Source organism: Diabrotica virgifera, chromosome 8 (assembly GCF_917563875.1).
Source record: "Diabrotica virgifera virgifera chromosome 8, PGI_DIABVI_V3a".
Classification (NCBI taxonomy): domain Eukaryota; kingdom Metazoa; phylum Arthropoda; class Insecta; order Coleoptera; family Chrysomelidae; genus Diabrotica; species Diabrotica virgifera.
In genome coordinates this window covers 218213903-218229623 of record NC_065450.1, presented here as the reverse complement: position 1 = coordinate 218229623, position 15721 = coordinate 218213903, and the positions used below count along the sequence as shown (strand labels likewise).

The following is a 15721-nucleotide window of genomic DNA, read 5'->3' as shown; positions in this document are numbered from 1 at the left end:
TATAAGGAATACACAAATACATCTGCAAAAGTCATTTTAATAAAAACCTCACGCCTTTCTATATTTTTAAGAATAATAATATTATGTACCTACTTCTCATAGAACTCAAAACTCTGGATTGGAAATGAGGTATAAAACGGAAGGGAAAACGTAGTGTGTATACACTGGACACAACGTATATTTTGTCGTACGTTTAGCTTGACGGGCGAAACGTACAACAAAACGTAGCGTGAAAACCGGCCTTAAGTAATCTCCTGTGGAGTTCATCATTGTTCCAAGGTATGCATAGTGGTCGACTCGCTCGATATTGAATCCGTTTATGAAGAGATCCTCGTTATTTCTTTGAGTTTTCAATATCCTCATAAACTTAATAATTATTGCTTACCCTAAATCTGTTATTTCCTGCTGTGGATTCTGCATAGTGAACATCTTGAAAAGCGTAGAAATCTTTTCCTTCGTTACTTTGAAGAATATGTCCACGAATTTTGCCTAAATTCTCCAATTCAACTATTAAATCATCGTCTTCGTAGTGTGTTGCACTTAAAGGGGATGCAATTGCCTAGAAAAGAAGAAAAATAAAATATGATTTTTAAACAGATCTTTCAGTTTTGTAAATAATATTTACACAATTTTTTACCATCTGGGGTTTTAGGTCTGGATTCCACGTACCAAAAAAAAGTTTATTAATATCAAGCTGAAAATTTGTCAATAGCTTACCGGTGTCTAGTCGGGCAAACTTTGATGTATGTCATCCTGACAAGTTTATGATTGTGAAAACTAGCAGGTTGCTTTTAAGTTTATTCAATAGCAAACTCTTTTATACAGTATGCCCCTGTAAGTTGTATCCATATAAAAAACTTTTTTATTATTAATTTTACGAAAAAAAGTTATACTTCATAAAAAGCTCTGCATGGTCCAAAACCTAAGATTCAACCATCAAATATCAAATTTTATGAATATTATACGAGGTATGTCAAAAAGTTTGAATTTCACTCAAGATTAAAGTAACTTTATTTTTCACAATATTGAAAATTGCTATTATGAAAAGTGGTTTGGAATTAAAACTATATTCTAATATGCAATTACATCCTTCTAATTGAAATTTTTTTTTGAAAAATTGTTGATAACTAGCTTTATTTTCAATTATTTTAATTCTGATAACTGTTCTATTATTAATTTTACGATAAAAAGTGATTGTTAATAAAAAGTTCTGCATGGCCTAAAACCTAAAATACAACCAGCTTATGTCAAATTTTATCAATTTTATACGAGGTACGTCAAAAAATATGAATTTCGCTCAAGAGTAAAATACGTTTATTTTTCAAAATATCGAAAATTGTTATTATGAAAACTTATTAAGAAATAAAAAAAAAGAATGTGTGCGTACTTTGACGCACGTAAGAAGTTATACTTCTATTATAATATAATTTCAACGAAATAAATATACCTACTTAACAGTTACAATAAAAAAAAATTAACAATAATTACCAAAAATGAACCAAAACTTAACAATGCCAAATATTAAAAAAAAAAAAGAAAAAAATATGAATCGTCCGGGATTTGAACCCGCAATCTCGCGATTTTTTGATCTCTGGTCCAATGCTCTACCAACAAGGCCATCAAGCCGCATGCTACTTACCTTTCAGATATACATAATTATACATCACGGTGACAAGTGAAATATAAAAATAGATGTTTTATTATTTTACGCCCAAGGAAGACAAATCCAAAGACACAAAATTATAATAAAAAACCTTTTAAACCACCTTTTTCAAATTGCGCAAGTTGTATTATTAATATTAATGTTAATAAATGAAATATAAATATTTTGACGTTTCACAATTTAACAATTCACTTTTAACTGCAGTTCCTTAAAAATTTTGAAGCACTAGTGCCTTAAAGTAGCATTTTTAACGCTCCTATGGAGTCCTAAAAATTGTATTTTTAACACGTTTGTAGAAAAATATATTTAAAACACTAATATATTCTTTCCACACTTTTCTGGATTGATACATACATAAATTAAAACATTTTGAAGTATAACTTCAAAAATATAATATGAAAACTATTTAAAAAAGGCATTATAACTATTAACTAACCTTTGTTGTTTCTCTTCCCACAAATTTTAAAACGCAACAACCATACATAACCAAACCGTCAACCGTCCAAACCACAGCTGCGCTACAGCTGCCATATTGGATAATTTTTGACATGTCATTTGAACATTCAATCAGAACAAAGTTATAATGCGCATGCGCCGGGTTCGTAGGTTTTAACATATAAAAATTCACCCTCATATCGCGCGTAAAGAAGTATAACTTCAAAAATATGTTTTAGTATGTAATTAATTACATCCTTCTAATTGAAATATTCTGAACTATAAAGGTACTTTACTTTTGATCTAAATTTATCTTTTTTGACATACCTTGTATAAAATTGATAAAATTTGGTATAAGATGTTGTATTTTAGGTTTTAGACCATGCAGAACTTTTTATTAAGAATCACTTTTTTTCGTAAAATTAATAATAAAAGAGTTATCAGAATTGAAATAACAGAAAATAATGTTATGTTTATCATAATTTTTAAAAGAAAAAGTTTTTTCAATTAGAAGAATATAATTACATATTAGAATATAGTTTTTAATTTCAAACAACTTTTCATAATAGCAATTTTCAATATTGTGAAAAATAAAGCTATTTTACTCTTAAGTGAAATTCAAACTTTTTGACATACCTCGTATAATATTCATAAAATTTGATATTTGATGGTTGAATCTTAGGCTTTGGACCATGCAGAGCTTTTTATGAAGAATAACTTTTTCTCGTAAAATTAATAATAAAAAAGTTTTCCATATGGATACAACTTACAGGGACATACTGTATATATGAAAAAATGTTTGTCCGACAAATATGTTTGTCATTTTAATAAGTCAGACACGTAGACCATGTCAAATGACAGGAATTATGTTTGTGATAAATAACAGTCTGATTTTTGCATGAGAGTTTGAAAGGGTAACAAATCAATTGGAAGCTCTGTCCGACAAAATAAATCTATGGGGCGTTTTCGTAGCCTGACGCTCGAAACCTGTAACCTGTTCCACAATAAAGACTTCCCCTGTTCCAGTGTTCCGGTACATCAAAATTTGTCCGACTAGACACCGTTAAGCTATTAACAAATTTTCAGCTTGCTAATAATAAACTTTTTTTTGGTACGCGGGATCCAGGCCTATTTTACTAGTCCCACATCATGCGCCTCCTGGGGTGGCAGATAGGAGGAGAATGCTTAGAATATGATGGAAGGACAGAGTCGGAAATGAGAAAGTATAAAGAAGAGCGGGCCTCTAGGACAGGGGTCACCAATTAGCGGACCGCGGTCCGCATCCGGACCGTGAGCTAGTTTTGTGCGGACCGTCAATAAATTCAGAATATACCTAGTCTTTGGCAATTTTGAAAATGTTTGGCCATGAAATTGTGTACTATGTCTGGCTCACCTTATGTGTGCGAAGCTGCTTTATCAAGAATGAACTTTATTAAAAATCGGTAGAGATTTCGTTTAACAGATGAATATCTCAACTCCCTAATGAGACTCAGTTGCACTAAACTCACTCCAAACTTCAGACAGGTTGTACATAAAAAAATGTCACTTTTCTCTATGATAATTTAATTTTATAAAGAGTTTTCCCCCTTATTGTTGTACTTACTAATCATTAATTTTGAAATTAAGTAAGCTGTAATATAAAATTGTTATGTGAATTTTTTATATTCATTTCCTCTCTACTATATGTTAAGTAGGAGTACTTTTCAGATGTGCATTTAATTAAAATAATTTTCAGATTTAATAAATTTGCAACAAACACATTGCAACTAATGTAGAAAAGATAACATGTTAATTGGCATTTTGCACTATGATTATTTATTTTATTTTAAATTCCTATTTAAAACTTCATTAGCATTCAAAATATAAATTCCTAATTTTTAAAATATTCTCAGTAACAATTTACAATACTGCTGTTTTCAAAATATACTGATAATAACATCAAAACAATACACAATGAATTTTATATTTTATTTATTGTACCAGGAAAACTTACTAGAACTGTATCCCGCGTACCAAAAAAAAGTTGATTAATGGCAAGCTGAAAATTTGTTAATAGCTTAACGGTGTCTAGTCGGACAAACTTTGATGTACGGGAACACTGGAACAGGGGAAGTTTTAATTGTGGAACAGTTTAAAAATTTGGAACGTCAGATTACGAAAACGTCCCATGTATTTCGTCGGACAGAACATCCAATTGATTTGTTACCCTTTCATTAAACTCTTATGCAAAAATCAGACTGCTATTACTAACCAACATGATTCCTGTCAATTGACATGTTCTTCGTGTTTCACTCATTAAAATGCCCAATTGGTGACAAATACCAGTCTGATTTTTGCATGAGAGTTTAATGACATGGTAACAAATCAATTGGAAGTTCTGTCTGACAAAATACATGGAACGTTTTCGTAGTCTGACGTTCCAAATTTTCAAGCTGTTCCACAATTAAAACTTCCCCTGTTCCAGTGTTCCCATACGTCAAAGTTTATCCGACTAGACACCGTCAAGATATTAACAAATTTTCAGCTTGCTATTATTCAACTTTTTTTGGTACGTGGGATCCAGGTCTATACAGAAAAGTATACAGTAACCAAAAAATAATCAGGTATTATTAGTTTTCCTTTCCATATTAGTCCATGTGTGAGGCCACTTTCATATGAAAAATGTTTCTGACTCGATTTCTTTGCGGATTCCTGTTCAAAAATGTCCCCTTTAAACAAATCAGAAGGGTGCCGGGTGAAAAATTTTTTAAGCAAATTCAAAATTACTTTTTTGCCTCGAAAAATATATTTTTAGGTTTCTTGGGTAATTATAAACAATAAAGGTCTCTTGTCATATTTCTAAAAAGTTGATAGTTTTCGAGTTATAAGCGATTTAAAATCTGAATAAAATAAAATATGAAAAAAAAATTTTTAAGAAACGCTTTTACTTCGTTATGATTGACTAAAAGTTGAAATATAAAAAAATCAACTAAAAAGCAAAAAATAAAAAAAAAATCAAACTCGACGGATTATTCGAAAAAAACGTTCGTTAAAAAAATGAAAAAATCTAACACATTCGTTAAAGAAAAGCGTGGGGCGAAAACTGTTTATTCGATGAAGACGCGCCCCACGCTTTTCTTTAACGAATGTGTTAGATTTTTTCATTTTTTTATCGAACGTTTTTTTCGAATAATCCGTCGAGTTTGATTTTTTTTTATTTTTTGCTTTTTAGTTGATTTTTTTATATTTTAACTTTTAGTCACTCATAACTAAATAAAAGCGTTTCTTAAAAAAAATTTTTTCATATTGTTTTATTTTTTACTTTTTAGTCTTACACTTTTCAAACATTAAAATATCGTCCTCTTTAAAAAAAAGAATCTAGTGTAGGTATATGACAGATACCTTTTTTGCATTTATTTTAACTTTTGATGCATACATTGTACATTTTCTGTAATTTCTTCATACATTTCTTTAATCAATATCATTATTTACGACTATTACAGTTTTCGCAGTATTTCCATCTGCTGTAATACTTTACTATTGCACGGTGTAGACGCTGCTAATTTCTCGCAATGCAGTTCTTCGATGCGCAAGCCGTCTAAAGGTACGTATCCATAGAAGGGTAAACCTCGCTCGGTGTAGTAGTTCCATTTAGTAGATACGTCGGTGATCGCCGCTTGGCGCGTACACTCTTCGTTTCAACCGGTTTGCTGTTTATATGTAAGGGAGCGCATGCTGTATCCATTTGAGCAGCTACACCGAGCGGGGTTCACCCTTGTATGGATACGTACCTTAATGATCGCACTCGGCTCAATGAAACGTAAGCTTTGCAGGCTCAATGCAGGCTTTTAAGCCTGCCCTTACGCAAACACTTTCGGGCCCAAGTTCACGACTGCAGCGTAGTCAACAGTCGAACTTTGCGTTTTATGCACAGTCAAAGTCCACGACAATACTAAGGGCAGCATTCGTCCCTCTGCGGTGCCATAACTTTTTTTCGCTAAAAACTGGATATAAATCAGAAAGAGACTGGATAAATTTGAAACTTTATTGTTTATACATGAATCATAACGTAAACAAATAACGTAAAAAGTGAAATTATGTATAGTTCCTATAATTAGCTACAATATGTAAAAGTTTCAAGTTTCCACATTGTAAAAAACAAATGAATTTAAGCATTTTCCATTAAAATCGTTTTTTTTTTTTTATTTAAACAATTCATGAATATAAAAAAAAATTGATCGACTATTCGTGTATTGTTCCCGCAAATCCATATGTCTGCAAAATTTCATTGATTTCCATTGAAGCAAAAGCAGTCAAATTAACGTATAAAAATTTGACGCAAACGATTGAACTAAATAAAAGTGTTTAAAAAAGCGTTTAAAAAGGCGAAAATATGCATTTGCGATGCTTGAAAACCCTTGAAAGTTTTAATAAAATGACAGATCTCTTTTATTTAAGATGACCCAAAAATGCTAAGAAAATATTTTCGCGGGCAAAAAAGGTGATGTTTTGAATTTGTTAAAAAATATATTAAGCAATTTCTGCCCAAAAATTTCGTCCGCACCGATTTGCTTATAGGGGATATTTTTTAACAAGAATCCACAAAGAAACCGAATCACAACAGGCAGCATAAGTCAGGACCCCGGAAGTGTCATAGGTTTTCGAAACGAACCCTCAGGGAAACTAATTGGTGACCCCTGTCATACATAGTGTATTTGGCTGTCTCAGTATCGCTGTATCAGTCACACAACTATATCTTCGTCGTCTAAAGGCGCAATTCCACTGAGGTAACACTGAACGACATCAGGCAAGATCAAGGTTCATAAATAGACAGGTTGCATGGTAACTTTCCACCAATCAGCGTCGAGAATCTAATGGCGGGACTGACGTCACCCAGAATGCTGCATTCAAATTCATTCACTTCACTCATTGAAATGAACTCGGAAAGTAGGAATGTTTTTAATGATTGAAAATATATATGTATATTTAAAAAAAATACGTTTGGATTTTTAATAACTATTTTAGGGGAGTGCAATTAGAACGAGAAGATACAATGTTTCGGAAAAAATCAAACAAGGTTATATTTTTCTAAAACTTTTTTTGTTAGTTTATAAATATGTTAAAGTAAAAAGTTCTACTCACAAATTTCGCCGCTAATTGTTTATTAATTGTTTAAACAATAACAATTGTTTTGTATAAATAATGTTAAGAATATGGGTGAATTCAACATTTTATTTTGATAAAAAATGTTCTTATTTTAGTTTTGATTATGCTGAACCCGAATCTGACATTACAATTTGCAAATTCAAAATGGCGGATTCAAAATGGCGGATTTTTTCCTAAAATTCCTTAAAAAGCAGTTGTAAAATCCGAATTTTTTTTATAAAACGTGTTTGTTTACATATATGTGGAGATTTTTGAGAGGTTGCTGAACCTGAATCAAATTTTGATGATTTAAATTATAAAATGGCAGATCCAAAATGGCGGATAACTTAAAAAATAGTTGTAAAATCATAATTTCGTTACAAAATGAATTTATTTCTACATATATTTATTTTTGAGAGCTTTGATAAACCTAACTTAAATGTTAACATTATAAACTATAAAATGGCGGATCCAAAATGCGGATTTTCTAAAAAGAACATAAAAAAGAACATTTTTCTAAAACATTTACTGTCTTTATTTTTAACAGGTGGTTGAATCTGAATTAAAGATTAAAAATTTAAATTTCAAAATGGCGGATCCAAAATGGCGGATATTTAAATGAAAAACAAGTAGAATCCAATCAAACAAATATGGAATTTCATTCTTAAAAAAAAAGATAAACAAATAATTTTCACAAAAATATTAAAAATTAAAATGTATTAGAAAGAAAGAACCAATTATTCAAAATCTATCTCTTCAATATTCAAAAAATTGTTGCAATGGAATCATAAATAAAAAGTTATTCTTAGTAAAAAGCTCTGCATATTCTAAAACTTTAAATGCAATCATAAAATATCAATTTTTATCAATTTTGTACAAGATATGTCAATAAATAAAAATTTCAGTTAGGAGTAAAATACCTATATTTTTCATAATACTGAAAATTGTTATTATGGAAAGTTGTTCAGAATTAAAAACGATGTGTCAATATGCAATTACACTTTTATGCAATTTTTTTTACATAATACCTCGTATAATATTGATAAAATATAATATTTTATATTTGCATATTAAGTGTTAGACCATGCACAGCTATTTATGACGAATAACTTTCTTCATAAAATTAATAATAAATCAGTTATCATAAATAATAAGTGAAAATTTAATGATGTTTGGTAAAATTAATTTGAAACAATATTAAAAAAAACAAATTTTCGATTAGAAGGATATAATTACATACTGGAACATAGTTTTTAATTCCAAACAACTTCTCTTTATAAAAATTTTCGATATTGTGAAATATAAAGGTACTTTACTCTTGAGTGAAATTCATATTTTTTGACATACCTCGTACAAAATTAACAAAATTTGACATTTGATGGTTGCATCTTATGTTATATACGATGCAGAGTATTTTATAAAGAATAACTTTTTTTCGTAAAACTGATATTAAAAAAGTTATCAATAGGTTCCAAGTTACTCAGACATACTGTATAAGAGCTAAAAAAAAAATTTTTTGTTGAACATTTATTATTTTTTAAGCTTATTATTAAATTAATTTTAGGTAAGTTTTACAGAAAAAAATTTTGATCACTCTGTATATACATTTTTTCAGCTGGTAATTTTCGGTTCTTGTATTACATTTTTGTTATCTTTCTTAGTTTTCTCAAAAAGAAATTGTTTATTTCATTTTTAATCTAAAATAATTCAGTGTTTTTTAAAGATTACATCCTAGGCTTTAAAAAAATATTTAAAGAATTGTATTAGATTTATTCAAACTTGAGTAATACCGTCTTAAAGTGGTGGGAATTCTGTAGAACTACGAAGTTTTCAAAAATTACATTTTTTGAGACAGCGTATTATTTGAATTAAATTTTTGAGATTTTTTTTGAATAAAACATCGTTTAGTAAGATGATTTAGAGGTAAGTTGTGCAAATTTGAGAGCTTTGTAAGTAAAATTGTATTAGTTACACATTTTTAAATCATTTTTAATCAAAATTCATGTAAGTCTCACTTTCCGCCCACACCGTACTTATGTCCATAGATTTTATTTCTTTTTATTACAACCATAAGATAGCTTATTTTATCTTCTTTCATGTCCAATTTGTAAAATTTCTTTTGATCCATTAGTTAAAGAATTACATTAAAAAAACTCAACCGTGCACTTCTTCCAACGCTAGTTTACATTGCGCCAATGTGTGTGAGAAGGGTGACTTTAGCGTTATAAATAAAAAATTACAGAAGCTAGAGATTTAATTTTAGAAAAATCTTTATATAAGCTTTTTTTTGTAAAATTTTCTGAATTTTTCAATGGTCAAGTCAGTTTTTTTCTAAAAATTATATTTTCGGAGTTATTAAAAAAACATCTAACTTTGCTGTTCATTTGTTTAATAAAAAATGAAGTAGAAACTTCTCGAGTTGGACTTTTTGATATGTTGTTTATTAAACATTTCTTAATGAAATTACAGAAAGTTTTATCTTGTTTGATTTTTTCCGAAGTGAAAATCTAAATGCACTCCCCTATATATTTAATATATTCTTCAAAAAATGTGGTAGATACCTGTAGAGTTACAAAAATCGTAGAATATAATTGCAATTAAATATATGCAGTAGAATAGCATTACTACTTAATTAAAGCAGAAGTAGATTCTTTCTTGTGTTTATATTTGGGACTAAATCATTCAAATATCCTAGGTATATTAATAATGGGTTGAATACAATTTACTTTTTTAAATGATTTTGAGTAGGTATATAATCATTTTGAATTGGGGATAATGCATGTAGTACATTATTATAAATTCCTTCTAACATGTAAACCATGGTGAAAAACAGATTCAACTAAAGATTTATGTACCTATCAAAATTAGTAGTTTTTCCCGTAAGTTTAACATAAGAGCATCTGATTACGATAGGTACTTAATTATAATATCTAAAACTATTAAAACATTATGATTCCATTCAATAGGTACCTGTGAAGTTTTACATTAACAGTAAATTATAAAAAAAATACAATTTCACTGCAATAAAGGGAATTTTCCCCATTTTATATATTCATTTACTTTATAATTGTTTATTCAAACGATCTTCAGATGGCTGCAATATTAGTTATAATTTTTTATGAAACAATTAGGTACATATAATAGATCTATTATCTATAGACTTAATTAGATATATTGTTCAATAAGTCTAAGCAGATTGTAACGTACACAGATGATGTAAACTTGATGTGAAGAACCGCAAGAGATATTACAGAACTGTATGTGGAGCTTAAAGAAAATGCGAAAGAAATAGGGCTAGGCGTCAACGTATATAACACTTCTTGTAAAAGAGTTTTGGGTTTAAGTTATTATACTAAAAACACTTAATTATATCTATAGATACATGATCTCTCAAGATATAAACACAAATTAAAACACTAACGATATTTAATAACAAAATATAGCCTCCAAACCACGTATCCTATTATGTTTACAAACAATTCGTAAAATTGATCGTCTGGGTGACGTCACGATGACAATATTTCATTTGTCAATGTCAAAGTTACCATACAACCTATGGTATAGGGACCTTGAGGCAAGATACTCGTATCCACTTGTCGCCTGCTTCAAGGTTTGCGACTTTGAGCCACAAATTTTAAAAGGTCGCATGTGTCATTTGTCACTCTAGATCGCATGCGTCTTGTCGCATGAGCTTGTAGCATGTGTCTAGACATGAATTCATTCAGGCCACAGCATAATAAAATCTAATTATATTTATTATGCTGTGTTCAGATGACTTCTTTCTAGTATACTATGTTTTTGCAAGCAGTCGCGGAAGCATCATATTTAGTAATTGCTTTGAATGGTAAAAAGAAAAGAAATAAACCACGGTGGTGGAAAAGAGAGCTATAATATGTTGGTAGTCAGGAGACGCCGAATAATTTTATATAAAATTGATTGCAGACGATGAAGCTTTATTTCGAAATTTCACACGAATGAGTTAAGATTATTTTGAATACTTGAGAACGTGTGACCAAAAATAAAAAAAGATGATACCAACTTTTGCGAATCATACCACCGCTTGTGAGTCCCTTATGTATTTGAATGACTGACAAAAGAAAAGTATTTTTGAACTGTGTAAAATGGCCTTATAGTCCATTCACTCATGGTAAAATATTGCAAAACCTCCGGATTTTAAAGAACCGTTAAATTTGAAAGAAGAGCTTGGATTGACATGAAATTTGGCATACGCATAGCTAACATGCCAAAGAAAAAAGTGATATTGTGCCGCTGTGTGTTTTTGCTCTAAGGTTGAGTCCACCCCTTCTCGGGGGTGAAAAAATATACCGTCAAAATACCTCCGGAAGTGGATAAACTGACTAATTCTAAGCAACTTTTGTTCAATAGAGTTTTTCATCAAGTCAATACATTTCGAGTTATTTGAAAGTGAATATGTTCATTTTTCAACAAAAAATAACACGTTTTTAGACGGTTTTTCCCAAATAAGTCAAAAAGTAAGAAGTATTTTATCGAAAAAAATATTATTTGCAAAAATATAGCTTTTAAAAAATTGAAAAAATGGTGTATGTAGACCCAGTAGGAACAGAGTTGTAGCTTATGAAAAGTAGGTTCTTATTCGTCAAATTCCAAACCGAATATTTCAACGTGAAATAATCAAAAAATGGATCACTTTTCGGTGAAAACTTATCACAACTTTTTAGTGTTAAAAAAGCTTTATTTTGGTTTTATTTTACCAAGTTTCTAGTATCAAAATTAAGCAAGTTAAGCTGAAAATAGTGTTGATTTCTTTTTTTGGCAAACAAAAGTTTTGGAACAAAAGTTACTTAGAATTAATCAGTTTATCCATTTCCGCACTTATTTTGAATGTATTTTTTTTCACCCCCGAAGAGGTGGCACTCATGCTCAGGGCATATTATCCCATATTGGCACAACATTTCTTCTTTTCTTTGGCATATTAGCTATGGAATATTAATGAGAAGTTGTTGCAAAATGTCGGTTAAAAGACTTGTATACTACGAGTAGATGGTCACCTAGATTTGATGCTGTTAAAGCAGTACAAATGTTATATAGGAAAATGAATAAGTATTAAATATCTCTTTTAACCGTTATGTGGTACAGAATTTTAGAATGTTTTAATGCTGCTAGTAAACATTAAAAGATCCGACTATAAATTTATTTTACTTAAATCTTTAGCAAAGTAATAGAAATAAAAAAACATTTTTACATTGTTGTAATTTATTTTTGGAGTAACTACTTTCAAAACAACGTAAATATCTGTAAATTTGTTTTAAGTAAATGGTTGCTATAAAGGAGCCTACTTCTTATGACCGCCTAGGGCCCCATGATGCCTTAAACCGTCACTTCATGTTGCCTAAATGTTGCCTCAATGGAATTGCGCCTTTAAGTCGTATTATATTGAGGGCATGAATTTTGCATGATAAATTCGTCCCCCTCTCAATACAAATTGACGTGTTTTTTTAATTTTTAAGAAACTCTTGGTTTATGAGTTTCTGGGGGGGGGATGTCAAATTTTCGTTGAAACACAGTGTATTTAAATTTATATTTTCTATTAACTTTTAATTTATTAGGTGGTTAAACATTTTACTATAAACATAAAACAAAACTTACCCTTTTATTTGCAAAGTACAACAAAAAAGCCAAAACTGCTAATTTTAAATGCATGATGCTGCTGTTTGACTAATTCATCATGTACTCTTTTGATTTACTTATATATGAAATTTTTTAAGTGGTGTTTAATCATAACCCTCTTCAAATCAAAAGAATTAACATTAATTGTTAAAATAATCAGTGAACCACTTCATGGATTTAAATAAATATATTTTAAATACTTCCACTTTTATAAAAAAAATAACTTTTTATTATAAAACGTTTTCATTATTTATAGGATCCAATATAAAATTATAAACTATTTTGTTATTTCAATTTCTATGTCATAAAAGAATAATTTTGTAATCTATTTTTTTAGGGGCATAATTTCTGTAGCGGATTTAAACTCATATAAATCAAAGAAAATATTTAAAATGGTATATATAATATTTATACAATAATTAACTTATAAAGTATGAATTTTAATTATATTAACTTTTAATTATTTATTAAAAAAATTAAAAAAAGATAGGTACGCAACAGCCCGGTTTCGAATTCAGGACCTCTCGATCTGCAGTCTAATGCTCTACCACTGAGCCACCACCTATCAATATATAAACGTACTTTAAAATTGAATTTAAATGTCATTGCATCAGTTACATTTCTAAAATAGTTTGAAATTTAAAAAAAAATCGATTTATCCATATAATCAGTGGCGGATCTAGACATTTTTCTTGGGAGGGGAAATTTGCCTTGGGGGAACTTTCAATGATACACCAACCAAAAAAAAAACATTAAAATATAAACCCAAACTATTTGACAGATCTACATAATTCCTTATAAGTATTAAGTTTCCTTAATTTTCCATTTTTAACATGTTTATTTGGTTGAATTTGTCTATCTGTGGTTTTAGTTTCATGTCAACTAATATATTTTTATGTTTCAACAATTTTGTTCTTTAATTTTGGACCTTGTTAAGGGGGGGATTTCCCCATTATCCCTCCCCGTAGATCCGCCGCAGCATATAATAGCAGTTGAATATTGCATACTGTACCTATATCGTAGGAAGACGAGACTTGGGTACCAAGACAACATAGAAACTGATTTAAAATCTATTGGAATTAGAGCATGGAGAAGAGTTGCCAGAGACAGGGGCGAATGGAGGATTGTTCTAAAAAAGGCTTTGGCTCATAAAGAGCTGTAACGCCACTGATGATGATGATATTGCGTTGTTAGCTAGTTCTGAGCTATTCTGAAGATTTCAGCTGCCTAGGTAGCATAGAACTATTTTTAAAATGGATTACAAAATTTGCGCATATAGTGACATGGTTAGAAAGACCAAGCCAAGCATATAAAAACGTTTTAAAATCATAATGTACAGTGAAAATAATTTTTTCGTGAATGGGAGATTTTGGAAATAAATCCCAAAACAGGTCGACTTTTATTTTTAAATTATGATTTTTTGGCATATATGTCATACTAGTGACGTCATCCATCTGGGCATGATGTAATCGATGATTTTATTAATGAGAAATAGGGGTCGTGTACTAGATCATTTGAAAGGCTATAGTTAGGGAAACAAAGGTTGAACCTTGCAAAATGGACACAAGTCCGGTTTTATTTTTTTTTTCTGGTATATAAAAGGGTGCTTATTATAAGACTAACTTTTTCTGAAAAAATTTCGCCCCGGAACCTCCATTTTCACCCCTTTAAAGGGGGTAATTTGTGTTTTTTGCGGAACGTAGCCCTTCCTGTACCTTTTACAAAAAATTTCTTTTATAGAAATATGAAGAGGACTATATTTTCTACGATTTATTTTCAACAGCATCTCTCTATCGTCTACTGTTTAGCGGGGGTGGCGCCCTAAAGTTGACAAGTTTTTAAAAAAGATGTTTTAAAAAAAATTTATTTTTCCCTAACTGTAAAGGAAATTAAGAAAAAATCCTACGGCAATTATTCACAAATAATTGGCTGATTTTTTGGTATACGTTTCACTTAAGGATAATTGCCCTTTTTTTAATTACAGGGTGTTACATTTTAAAAAAAAAACCTCTTTTTATACCATCTGAACCGTTTATGCTAGAGTAAAAATACTTTCAGCGATTACCCATGTACTGGTGCTATTTACAAATTTGTATAATGCATCCCCATTTTTTCTCCGGAACCACCCAAAAAAAAAGAAGAATTAATAAATAAAGTGATTTTCTTGGAATCCTTCACACACAATGCCCTTTATTAATATGCTTCATATATCATTTTGTGCAAGTTATTATTACCCATGCATGGACATCCAAAGAGATTTCCTAGTGCAACCCATGAGCAAAAAAAAAACAAAATGGGGGGTTGAAATTTTTTTTGTTTTTTGCTTTTTGATCCATATGGGCATATGCTTCATCAATAGTGCTTTTCAAAAATATATATGTTTATTGCATCATCTCTGCGGAAACCACCCCTATCCTTGAAAATATACTGCAGAAACTACCCCTATCCCTTGGCGAGCATGTTTTTACGATTTTGTCATTACCTATGCATTCTTTTTAAACAAAACTTATAAAAAGATAAAGACCACTATTTACTCTAAAAATTAGATCCTATTAATTTTTTTCGTATATGCAATCGTTACGGCACAGTGGCGCCGTAAACCTCATATATGCTTTGGCGGGCTCGAGTTTTTGTTTTTTTTTTTCGTCATCTGTTCGTTTTATTGATAAAGTACTTATGTAAAATAAAACAACACAGTGTAACCTACAAATTATGACTTATGAACATTTTACATTCTTTGCTCCCCAAAGCCACAGTGGTGGCCCAAAATAAATTTTTGCATATTTTCGCCACCTACACGCATTTTATTGCATTAATGCTACCTTAATAGCACAATATTTACCCTTAGGT

The 15721-nt window shown here is 30.0% G+C and overlaps 1 protein-coding gene across 2 annotated transcripts in view; it reads right to left on the bottom strand.

Annotated features, from left to right (window-relative positions):
• The window catches only part of LOC114336482 (juvenile hormone esterase), a 55549-nt gene extending 42589 nt beyond the window's left edge, over positions 1 to 12960 (bottom strand). For both annotated transcript variants that reach the window (XM_028286858.2, XM_050657999.1), the window contains exons 1-2: positions 12851 to 12960; positions 386 to 559 (exon numbers count right to left, since the gene is read on the bottom strand). In XM_028286858.2, coding sequence (XP_028142659.2) covers positions 386 to 559; positions 12851 to 12904 — 228 coding nt within the window. In that variant the 5' untranslated portion in view covers positions 12905 to 12960. The remainder of the gene's footprint in view (positions 1 to 385; positions 560 to 12850) is intronic.
• Positions 12961 to 15721: the final 2761 nt, after the last annotated feature.